General features: G+C 43.0%; 1 protein-coding gene, 1 long non-coding RNA gene and 1 pseudogene across 3 annotated transcripts in view; 1 reads left to right on the top strand and 2 right to left on the bottom strand.

Moving 5' to 3' along the window:
* The window catches only part of LOC110990435 (uncharacterized), a 55,864-nt gene that overhangs the window by 12,960 nt on the left and 30,048 nt on the right, over window positions 1-12,856 (top strand). The window contains exon 4 of one of the 2 annotated variants that reach the window (XR_015424828.1): window positions 6,263-6,893. The exons of the other annotated variant lie outside the window; for it this stretch is intronic. This is a non-coding gene — a long non-coding RNA (uncharacterized LOC110990435). Of the gene's footprint in view, window positions 1-6,262; window positions 6,894-12,856 lie in introns of those variants that run through there. 2 annotated transcript variants of the gene reach the window in all.
* Window positions 428-1,405, bottom strand: LOC147799614 (uncharacterized). The gene has a single exon (XM_087134627.1). It carries the CDS (start codon window positions 1,398-1,400, stop codon window positions 480-482), a length of 921 nt encoding a protein of 306 aa, XP_086990753.1. The 5' UTR covers window positions 1,401-1,405; the 3' UTR covers window positions 428-479.
* On the bottom strand, window positions 10,407-11,832 carry LOC147799613 (uncharacterized; annotated as a pseudogene).

Raw genomic sequence — 12,856 nt, 5'->3', positions numbered from 1 at the left:
CATAAAAAGTGCCAGCCTTTGTCGGAAACAGAAAAAATCGGTCTGGACCAACTCGTTAGTGCCTAAGTGGACGATTAGCATGGCCGGACGAGGCCATCGTGCTGCGAGTTCCGCCATTAATTTGGTTACGTCACCACATTTCGCTCCACCCAGGCCATTCCAGCGGACGTCGTGCCTAGTCCGGAGTGTGGTCTCTGCTCGACTTATGATGGAATCTCCAAGTATCCAAACATCCTCTGTGAACAAAGGGGAGAGGAACCAGGAATGTTCTGGTGCCGTTGTTGCTGTTAAATATGAGTATTACTTTCAGTAGTTTATACATATGTATATATCGATATATGTTTTTTTGTTTGTTTGTTTGTTTGTTTGTTTTTTTTTATTTATTATTATTATTTTTTTTAATTTATCCTTAATAATGTCATCCAAAAGGTGGAAAGTTCTAGGCTATGCACACAAGACCAGCAATTGTCTCTGGCTGATTACACGTTGGGAAAATGACACGATATCAGCGGGCGAATATAACGCTGTGTGGCCTCCGAACGCCAGCGGCCCATTGTCTTGATCTGCTCAAGGGGAAAACCCAAGGCGAATGCGGTTGACGCCGCTCCGATGCGAAAGGAGTTGGAGCGAAAGTGGGAGTCTGCAAGCCCTAAAAAACAAAGAATTTTTCTTAAAGTGGCATTAAATTGATACTGTGTCAGTGGCTCGCCCCCAAAGTGGCAGAAGAACGCGCCGGGTGATGTGGGGCAAATCCGTGAGAAGTTTGTCAACGCGCGGACCGGGCAGACATGTTCATCAACTGAGCGCACCAAGCGAATAACTTGAGGACGGCCAGTTTGATTAGCTTTCGTATGCCGGAGGGAAATGAACACCGCTGCATTGTCATCATCTGCCTCCTGAATATGTACGTCAGACACATGGAGGAGTGATTGTTGGATGTTAGACTTGGCAACTGCAGCGAACTCGCTTATGCGCATAAACCCAAAGAATGCGCATAACATGGCAGCCCGGAAAAGCGCAGCTTCATAGCTTGTGGGGCACACATGCGGAAGTGCGTTAATGATATCGGTCAATAACGGTAAGGTCATTGGCCACCGTTCATCGCCACCCGGTTTATCCCGGCGACGACCTGTCAATAATTTCGCCACCAGAAAATCCCGCGTGGGATCGGGCCAACCTTGAAGCTTATGAAAATAGCCCACCGCCGATACATAAGTAGCTATAGTTGACGCGGCAAGACGCTGGAGCGACAGCCATGCTATAAACTGCCGAACATCGTTACTTGAAGCACATTTAGTTTCATTAGGTCGTTGGCCCATAAATGAACAAAACGCACGCCAACCCGTCCGGTAAGTTTTGTGCGTGTTTGCCGTTGAAGCAGCCACCAATAACCGATGCATCTCACCTTCTATTACACCCGGACAAGGTCGGGGAGCAGTGTCATTGCTATGTCCGCCTGTGGGGCCAAGGCCCGGAAGCGATGCACCTGGAAACGTGAGAGGGAATCGGCAATTTCATTGTGTACTCCGGGGATATGCACGGCCTTAAATGTGATATTGAACCGCAGACACTGACACACAAAAGCTCGCACTAACTGCATGATCTGGTCGCAAGTAGATGACTGTTTGTTGATGATGTGCACTACTGCTTCGTTGTCTGTGCGGAAAAGCACTTTGCGCTGAGCTAACTGGGAACCCCAACAATGCACTGCAATCACTAGTGGGTAAAACTCGCAGTATGCTATCGACGGGGATAGCGCCCTAAACTCAGGGGACCAACGCCCGTGAAACCATCGACCGCTGAAGTACCCACCAAACCCAATGCTTGCAGCAGCGTCTGTAAATAACTCTAAAGCGTCATTGTCGCGCCAGATCCGATCTCGGAATGGGGAAACCCCGTTGAAGTGCTCAAGGAAGGTTAACCACATACGTAAATCAAGTTTCGTGCCGTGAGATAGGCGGGCTTTGTGATGGGGCTTCCGCAGCCCGCGGGACATACCAATCAACCGACGAGTAAACGCCCGTCCTGGCGCAATTGCGCGGCATACAAAATTAAGGGAACCCACCACGGACTGGATTTCTTTCAGGGACAATTTATGCCGACCCAAAAATGACTGAATCTCCTCCCGTAGGGCAAGCACTTTGTTGTGTGGTACTCGGATTTCGCGCTTAACCGTATCGATCTCTAGACCGAGATAAGTAATTACCTGGCTGGGGCCTTCGGTCTTCTCTGCAGCTAGCGGCACTCGCAACTGGGCACACATGTCCTGGAAGGTATTAAGCAGTACTTGGCAGTAGCGCTTGGACTGCCCAATAAACAAGAAATCATCTAAATAATGTTTGGGTGTTCGACAGTTGCTTAAAGTGAAATTCCAGAAAGGTGCTAAATGCCTCAAAAAGCCTGCAGGACACCGAACATCCCATGGGTAAGCACTTATCATAATAAAACTGAGTGTGAAACTTGAAGCCAAGCAATTCATAATCGGAAGGGGCGACGGGAAGCAACCGAAAAGCCGACTTAATGTCCGTTTTTGCCAGCCATGTTGCTGAATCGGCGGACATCGCTAAATCGACAGCCGTATCGAATGATGCATAATGAACTACACACTCTTCCTTATCAATAAAGTCATTCACAGACTCACCTAGTGGATAGGAGAGATGGTGAATAAGGCAAAACGAGCCCTGTCGTTGCTTTGGCACGAGACCAATAGGTGAACACTGAAGATTTGGAAATGGCCGGTCCGAGAAGGGACCTGCAATCCTGCCTAATGCAATTTCATCGCGTAATTTCTGGAGGACGATTTCTGGCCTATCCTTCGCGGACTTAAGGCAATCAGAATCTTTACGTACCCTCGGACCATGATAGCTCAGCGAGAAACCGTTTGCAAAACTGTTATACAGCAAATTAGCCGCCGATTTATCTGTATAACCTGACAACCATTGCTTGAGGACTACGATATTAACGGGTGTTGGGGGGACGAAAAGTAGTATTTCTGTCCCCATTAGCAGTACCCGCCGATTGGCGGTTGTTATCGCTCACATTGTGCGTGTCCAGCCTTGTTACTGTACTGGGTAAAGCCGGCCGAGCCGCCTGCCGTGCGCCTGACGCTGCCAACGGCGTCTTCGTGTAACGCGTATACGCATGTGAAGCGCGACCGGGACCAATCGGCTGGTGCGCGGGACCGGGGGTGGCTGGAAATGCGGGCCCGAGCCCCAAAGCTATTCTGCAATCGGACGCCCCGTGTCCAGAACGGCCACATCGAGTGCAGCTATGGACGTACCGGCACGAGGCCCACCGGCAACCCGTTGGGGAGTTGAAGGGAAAACAGACACGTTTATTGTACTGTTGGGTCCGAGCGACTGCCACCGGGGCTGACGCTGAAGATAACGTACCAACGGCTGCAACAGTAACCCACAGTTCCATGTCGATGGTAGCCCAAGAACGAGAGGGGTTTACTTCCATACGCAAACGGAACTGTTCGTCATAATTGCGCCAGCCTAGGCCGGGGAATTGCGCGGCGGCAGTGCGGATAATTTCAGCATACTTCAATAAATCGAATATGCGGCTGGGGTGACGCACTGCATAAATTGCCATAAACACATGAAAGGCACTGAGCCATTTATCAACGGACTCGATTTTACGCGGGTGCATCGTCGCTGGCTTAAAAACTACACGGCCTTGTTCGACAGCTAAGGTCAGCTCGGAAGCGGACCCCAGCGCTTTAACAGCGTTGTCACGATATAGTAACGCCATGTCCACATATTTTCCGTTCCAAATCTTCTCTTTGGCTGACTGCGGAACGTGAATATCAAGGGGAGCCCCTTCTCCCATAGCGAGCAGTGGGACAGGTCTAGTGCTTCCGAAATCACTAGGAATAGCGGGCAGGGCTACTGGAGAATTAAGAGAATTGTTGCCCATCTCCCAAGTTGTAAAAGGGGAGTTGCTTAAGCCTGTACTTGAGATCTGATGAGCCTGGGCCTGAGTAATTACCACGTTATCGGTTTCGATCTGAGGCTGGCCTGGGCCTAAAGCCGTGTTTAGAGCAAGCCCTACAGCTGGGGAATCCCCAGCATTGTCCTGGTGTGTTGTTGCGTCAGGTTGCAGTCCTAATGCAACTGAACTGAACTCACCACCTGAAGAGGTGAAAGTTCCGGGCAATCCGCTTCCGGCGGAACCTGCGCTGCGACTCCCGGCCTGTCCGCTCGTCACTGGGGTGGGGGACGTCGCTGCACCGGTATCCTCCGCCATCGATCTGCCGACTGATGGGTTGGCCGGATCCGTTTTGACCGTAGTGGTGAAGGCACTGGCACTCGTAGGCACAGACCTGGACTCAGCAGCCGAGGACTTGCGGGGACGGCCGCGGGGACGTGGTGCATACGGTGTAGGCGACCGTTGGGCCCGGCGTTTCCGTGGCTGCTGCTGTCGGGGCATACTACGCCGTGACTGGTGCTCGGCAACCCAGCTGGGGAAAGGTGCTGCCAATCTCAGCAGCTCGTCCGCGCCAAGGAAATGTCGCAAACCTCTCGCACGCAGTCCCAGTAAACCAATTCGCAAGCCGACGCCTGTAATTTCAAGTAGTAACTTCAGCAATCCATATGGGTTGCCTCTTCCATGTGTAAAGGAAATGTCAGACACAGAACAAGGGAATCCCCCCTTGGCTGAAACAGCACGGCGGTAGAGAACACACCTACTGGTTCCGGTGGGGTTTGTCATAAACCACTCTATACCAAGTGGTGTAGTTCCTAATGATAAGAAGATTGCTAGAGTTACTCCAATCTTTAGAAATGGCGACCCAGCAATGGTACCGGTATGCATCACTTGTACTATGCAGAATCGCAGGCTGGAGTGCAGGCTATGTTCCCTTCAGACAGGGTTTAGATGTTGATTCGCCACTTACATGTACCTGTAGGTGATCAACTGAGAATGGTGGATGGTACCCAAACATATCGCACATTTTGGTTTCACCGCTCTTGCACACAGAATGGACCTCATGCTTTTTGAAAAAAAAACACTTTTTCAAGTTTTATTTTGTTCTCCAAAAATCTCACTCACATCAGAAAGTAATAGCCATAATAATTTTAGGGGGTTTTCTGAAGACAAAAGTGGAAACAAGTGCAAACAAGAGATGTTTCTGTTCGATTTCCAAATTGCTACCCAAATGTATTATCTGCATATTGGCTCCAGAGGAAATGAGAATACAGAGACAACTTTCTGCCGTTTCTTCGGTTGTCCACCACCGAATTTATTTTCTTAACTTTTTTCCAAACTTTTTCAACAAGCAAGAACACTGAACAAGTACATGATTTAAAGTATTAAACAGGTCAGGGACCAAACCAAAATCTAGCGACGTCGCTTGTCCCTGCTTACGTCGCTTAATCAAGTGGTGATGACGTCATCTTGAAGTCGTCAAGTGATTATGACGTCACTTTCCTCGCGAGAGTTTGAAAAATAACGAGATTTGACGGCTGTACAGCCGGTGCCGCTAGACTCGGCGACAATGAACTCACTGTCATTGACCAGTTGTTTTGATTGGAGGATCGTACCTCCATAGTTTTCATACCTTGATTTGGCTATTTGGCAGATGTAAATACAGTGTAATGTTTAAAAAACGTTGACATACAGTAGTTTGTCTCTGCGAGAAAAATGAGTGAAGGAAACCAAGAACACAGAGGTCAAAAGCCTCCACAAAGGTATGTTTTATGTCGTGTGCCACCTCTTATAATTTCTTCAGTTTCATCAGGTCATTGTCCTTGTACACTTGTTTCACAGTGTGGTGATTCATATAGCTCCATGGGCGAGTTGAGCTGAGTTTGGCTGGTTTATGTCGTTCGTTCCTCTGTTTATTTCATCCATTTTATTAGCACTGCGACAGACCATATCAATTATTTTCGGTTCATTTCCTGAAGATTGAAAACTGCTGGATTTTCGTCAGTTGGAAATAAATTCCCCTTTTTCCAAGTTTGTTTGTTTGTTTGTTGGAGTTGTTGGTTTGTTTGTTTGTTTGATTGGTTTTTTTGGTAGGCCCCCGAATTTTTTTCTTTTCTCTCTCCTTTTTTTTTGATTTGCAAGCTTAGGGTGGAGTTACAATTTGCTTGGCATCATGGGGGGGGTAATACAAACTAATTTTTTATGTTTGTAACTAGTATAAACCTTTTAGTTTAATCCTTACAACATGCACACGGATAGATATTGCCCAAATACAGCATGGAACTGTTTCTGTCTAAAATTTTCTAAAAAGTATTGTATATTTTCATTATTGCAGCTATGCAAACTAACAACATCACAGGGGACCAGTTTGCCATGAATATGAACCGGATCCCAAAAAGAGGAGACAGCGTAAATATCATGCCAAAAAAGGACTCCTCCCGAAAGCAACACATATGTGTACAATGGTCAACGGGTCCATGTTCATCAAGTTTCAGGACAACAATCGACCTGAGGATACTTGGATTTGGACAAACAAGGAAGAATGGTGTCAAGCATATCGTACCAAGGGGTTGTCTCCTGAAAATGCTGAAGTTCAGGTTGATGGGAATGGGGAGCAGGTCTTCAAAATTCCAAGGCCAGGGAATACCCCTCAATTTGCCATTCCAGCACCACCTGCACCAGCAAAATGCACTACAACTTGAGCACCTCAAACTACATGTAGGCGTAGCACAGACCTTACTTTAACCGTGTCAATCAAAGAGTCTGCTATGGTGACACCATCCAAAACCTCATCAGCAGAATGTAACTTTGTGGGTGTACCTGTGGAAAGATATGAAGAAGTAAGCACAACCGTATCTCAGGATGCATTGCAATCAATAGGGGTGCTTCCTCTTCGTCCAGTTAACTTGCTGGAGGCACCGTCGAGCCAGTGGTGAGTAAGCCTAGTGAGTCAACTCATCAGACTGCAAAATCCTCAGAGAGCTCAAATGTGACCACAGTAAAATCATCAAGTAGAGTCACACTGTCAAGCAAGGTCCCAAAGCAACACAAAGCTAGACAAGAACTGGATGCACTGAAAGAGAACAACGGAAAGAAAGCATGTGTACTTGTAACCCCAAGTTGAAGTAATTACTGTTGTCATTGTGAGAAAAAGTATAAGGCACAGGATAAGGATTGGCACTGGGTAGGATGTGAGAATGCAGAAATATGCCAATCTTGGGTGCACACAAAGTGCCTCAACTGGAAAAAGAAGGACACTGAAAGTAAAACATGGTGGTGTGACCAGTGTAAGCAGGACCAAGTATTTTTCTCCTCTGGACCATAACATGTACATGTTTATTTATGCATCTGTAACCTTGCCATTTGTATAATTTAATACAACTGCAAACCAATTTTTGATTGTACCTTATGATAAAAAAGCACCAAATTTGCTCCTGTGTGATACATTAAGCATGATTTTAAATCTGTCCAATTATGCTGAAAATTGCATGATTCAACTTTTAAAAATAATTTTAAAACACAAAAATATGCAATTTATTATCAGAGATCCAATCACATATCACATGCTCTGACCAGTGCAAGTGTAATTGAATTCATGTAGATTGCTTATAATGGTGTTTTGCCTGCCTTTCACATAGCCTACAGTGTACATGTACATGGCTTTTCATCAAGGCTTTATGTACAAAAATGTATAATCTCGCCATCTGCATACAATGTACATATGCAGTTAAAACTTTGAATGTCAACAAACCTATGATTGACCACTAATCAATGCTCCAACTATTGAGTCTCTTTCCAATACAGTAAGTATAATTTTAAATTGTTCTATCATGTTGAAATCAATCAATTGGTGTGATTAGTGTAAGCAGCTCCAGTGAGAAGGTTTGCTGGTATTTTCCTTCTGTTGACTGTAATTTGTAGTCTTGATTTGCAAAATTGCTGTATGATGACACCTTTGAACGTCAACAAAGCCATAGCTGCAAACTTAACAATGATCCAACTCGTGAACTTGTTTCAGCACAATTTAAATCTAAACATCGTGTTGAAAAGTATTTTCATAATTACACATTTTGAGACTAAAAAACAGTAATCATACATGAATATTTTGAAAATGACAAGGATTATTCAAAGTTTATACAAAGGATAATAATTTTATTATTAAAGGTCTAATTACATGTATAAATAAGTTGGTGTGATCAGTGTAAGTACATGTAAGTCCAGTGAGACGGTTTGCTGGTATTTTCCTAGCCTTGATGATTATTTGTTACCTCGATTTGTAACCTTGCCAACTGTATAATTACACCTTTCAACATTAAGAAACCCATGATGTGATCACGATCAATACACGTTTTATGTAAATTTTCCTTTTATCCTGTTAAATATTTCCTTTAATGTACAGGGCTCAAAATTACAAATGACTTGATTACACATGTAAATGTTAAGTAATTTTTTTATAAATATCACACAAATCTTCTGTCATTAGAGATTAAGTTACAATTTTGAAGTTGAAAGTATTGTCTAGTTGCTTTAATAAAAAAAGATGGTACCTGTATACACTACATGTACATGTACATGTATATGCGTGATGTATACACTTCTGATCACATTTCCCTTCCAATGAATGTCACATTTGATTTACCAAGAAAAAAATGCAGGGATTCTTTTGTTGAACTTTCTAAATGATGTTACATGTATAAATACTTTGTTCTCAAATAGTATCATGTAAAAATCAAAATAACCCTTTCTAACATACATGTATATGTACATGTAGTTAGCAATGATTCAAATTTCATAGGGACAGTTAACATGCTTTATGATGTTCATAACCTTCCACATTATCAGTTACTGTAAGAGTATTGTCAGCCATTGTACTGAATAATGCACTGCCTTTGAAGTTGCTTTATACACACTGAAGAAAACTAACTTAATCAGAATGGTGATAAAGTATCATATTTGGATATCACTTCAAGTCATTCATTTAGATCTTAAGAAATCAAAACCAGATATATTTCAAACCAGGGTATTTTGCTTACTACTGATGATACATGTGTAAAAAAAAAGCTTTCTGAAATACTTGTCAAAAGTTCATCATCAAAAAAAGTATTTTTTTTTTGATTAAAATGTGTGCACTTTGGTATTGAAAACGATTAATTGCATCATACAAAATGGCTGTTATTTAGACCCACTCATTACCAGCTGTGAAACTAAATAAGACACGACAAAGGAAATTCTAGCCATAGCTTCACATTGTAAAGATATTTCAGACACTATCAAATCTTTTGGATTATATGACTCAAAATCACATCGAGGATAATTCTTAGAGATACACTGTATAATGTCCAGCATCGAAATTACCATCAAAACAGTACGAGCATATTTTGTTTACATGAAGCCATTTCCATGATTTGCTTGTTTTTTAGTTTAGTCTTAATAATAATTGCTCTTCAAATTTTCACCATTTTTATAAAGGAACCAACACATGCTTATTCATGAGTGCCTTTGACATGACAGCGGCAAACTGGACTTTATTACATTTATTCACATTAAAAAACATAATGATGCTGATGAATTTCCTTCAACTTGATTTGAACAACCTAATCAAGAATGTTTTCTTGTACATTTAAATCCTCGGATCCAATGTCCCCATCATGGGAATGTACATCTTCTTGAGCCAAATACAGGGTGATTTCTTCATAGAAGTCAACACAGTCAGACTTCAGAGCTCTTTGCTTAATATCTTCATGATATACTGCAAGAAATGCAGCTTGCATTTCTTTATCTTGAAGATCCGATATACTGGACTCTATTTTGGCTTTTATTTCCACAACTGTTTTGCTGTGGATCACAGAAGCATTAAGTTTCTCGTACTCTGTTACACATAGCTTTTGTTCCTTGAAATATGCTCTTTTAGGTTCTTTCAGCTGAGCATCCACTTCAGATTTCAAGATAAAGTCAATGTATCGAGACCTAATGTCACGTGCCTTTGTACAGAAATATTTCAGGTCATCAGTTAGTCTTTCCCCACTTCACTCAGTGAAGTATGTGGAATGTCTGCCTCCAGACAACTTAGATACCCTTTTGATCTGAGTAGTGTTCGGAAAGCAAGTACCTCATTGGAAGTGTCCTGCATCTTTTTGACTGTTGTGCGATCTGATGGATCAAGGGTACCGGCTGTCTCAAAAAATTTCTTCCTTGTCGTCATGATTTTGTCATAACAAGCACAGGCAGTTATCCAGTCCTTTCCGGTCGGGATATTTGGGATTAAACGTTGCACCTGCTTGTTCACAGCCTCTAACTTGAAATCAGCCCCCTCTGCAGTATAGGGTACTCCATTCGTGTTCAAGGACAGTATCTTAGTTAAATATTCCTTGAGTGCTGGAGGTAGCTTTTCCCGCATGAGAGAGTCTGCAACTTCTAACTCTCTGTACAATGGATGAACTCTCCCAAACCATACTTTCGCAAACTTTGCCCTTCCTGCATCAATGATTTCCAGATTTCCTGATCAAATACCGGTTCTGTAAATGAAGATACTGCTTAGCAAAGACACACTCGGCCATGAATGAATAGTTGGGGTTTCTGCTGTTCATGATGTACTTGAAGAAATGTGCCGGTGAAATGTCCACCATTGTGTGAGGTGTTGAGAGAACACTACGAACAAATGGTAGCAATAGTTCATCCGTTATTGATTCTTGAGCAATTTTACAGAGTGTCCAGGCTTTGTGATGGTCTGTCACTATCTTTGCACACTTCAGGGCATTTGGAGACTTAAAGTTGAACAAGATAACCATGTCCCGCCAGAATATATCCCAAGTGAGATCAACAAAGGCTTTTACCATGTTCATTTCAATGTGGCCTGGACCTGGAATTAGTAGTACCCACTCAAACTCCTTGCTCGGAACAACGGGGCTGCCTGTGTGATGATCAGACTTAACATGACTTACATGTCGTTCCTGGCCATAGATTAGTGCAGAGCAGTAAGAGCATGTACATAGCAGAATTCTCCTTGCCAAACCCTATGGAAGTCCATCACACACAACAGGTGCCCACTCATTTTCTCCTGTGCCATATTGTTTGATTCCTGCCTTTTCCCCCACTGCGATTAACACAGTTGCAACTGCATCATAAGAGCATGGATTTACAAAAACAGGTGTTTGAACTGATACAGTGTAACATTCACTGTATTTGGAATATTCCCTATGAACTTCCTGCATGCGCTCTGAAGTCAAACGAACACCAGACGGCTCTGTTTCCAGTCGAGCACGTGTTTCAGCACTTGTGCCACCTCCCTTCACCTCCACTCACTCTGTGTAAGTTCCACGTTCATCAACCTCAAGGTAACACATTTCAGCTTGTTTCAGATTGACACCACACTTAGGACAATTTCGTGTGCTTTTGACAATGTCATCCATCCCACAAGCATGACATGTTTTGAATGATGTCCTCCTTTCTTGTTCCAGAACCTTGTCATCGATCTCATCTCACCACTTGCCATCTACCCACTGCTGTTAAGCAACAACATGATCTAGTCTCTCAGCAATATATTTGCTCAAATATGCTGCATGGGTGTTTCTTACTTGGGGGGCTTTGATCACAATGCTTTACGTGTTCAATTTCATCTGCTGTAAATTCTCTACAGTGCCATGATGATGGTTTTAGTCCTGAATTTACCAAGAGATTTCCCTTTCCGTTGATTGTGAAAATTACAACAACTGTAACAATATTCACTTTGAAAGTATTGTTCAGCTGTACCCTCCAGCGCCTCTGCAGAACCTGGTTGTTATCAAAGACAACAACAAAATCACCTTTAGGACAACTGGCCTTCTCTCCAGCAAGACTGTTGAGCCAACTTTTCACAGTCTGGTAGGAAGCATATGGGCTGCCAAAAGATGTGATCTGTAGCACCATTTTGCTACCAATAGTTGAATACAGGAGTGCACTCTCATGGAAATGAATGGGAAGTATACAAGCAGGATTCACATAGGGCATGACAGATTCAACTGTCTTACACAAATGATATAGTCTACATTGATAAGAGGTACCTGAGGTTGTCTTGTTTGGTAGTAATTCAGAAGCTGGAAAATCTTGATTTGCCAACCCACAAAGGAATGCAACAACAGTTCTATTTCTAGCAGCAACAAATTTATGAAGCTGTAGCACATCCAGTATTTCATCTATGGTCCGACAGTCTGATAGGTTAAGTGAATTATTTGTAACATCCTTTCCCTCCATACTCCCAAGATGAAATGCAACTTGGGCACATTCTTCTCTGCTCGGTTCATTTATCATTTCTATGACCAAAGCAACACCGCAGTTTTGGATTTTCTGTTTTTTGGCAAAAGCATGATCATCAACGGAGGATCAATCTTCTTGGCATTCTACTGGAGAGTCTGTCTTCCCAGCCACTTCTGGGAATCTTCTTTTGACTTCATCAACACAGTCTTCACAAAATCTGACTGGCCTACCAACTTTAGGAATAAATCCAGAAAGTGACAGCAGTTTGGCTCTCAGTTTGTCTCTGACTTTACTTTCATGTGCAAGTTTGACATTGTCAGAACAAAACCACTGGGTATGTAATTTGTGACTTGCACACTGAGGGACAAATGAACCCTTTTTTTCACCTTGGGCATTTCTCAAATACTGAGGATAAATTTGTACAATGGAATAAGAACAAATCACAGGAGCCTTAGCTGTACTAGGTATTTTTTTTCAGATAGAAGTACAGTAGGTCTCACATTTGACAATTTTGCCTGGGTGTTTTTTTGCTTTGATGGAATAAAACAATGACAATGATGACTGATATTGTTTTTAACAAATTCCGAGAAAAACTTAATATAGCACAAAAGTTTGTAAACAAGCACACAACTTGCTACGTAGGCTGCACTACTACGGCACAGCATAGATTTGGACACAGGAATTGGTGGTGGTATAG

The sequence above is a fragment of the Acanthaster planci genome, linkage group LG03 (assembly GCF_054643075.1).
Source record: "Acanthaster planci isolate LZ-2023a linkage group LG03, COTS_SCS, whole genome shotgun sequence".
NCBI classification, from domain to species: domain Eukaryota; kingdom Metazoa; phylum Echinodermata; class Asteroidea; order Valvatida; family Acanthasteridae; genus Acanthaster; species Acanthaster planci.
Note: the sequence above shows the minus strand (reverse complement) of the source record. Positions and strands in the feature narration are given on the sequence as shown.

Excerpts from the sequence above, each read along its gene's own strand:
- LOC147799614 (XM_087134627.1), bottom strand. The coding sequence starts at position 1,400 with ATGCATCGGTTATTGGTGGCTGCTTCAACGGCAAACACGCACAAAACT.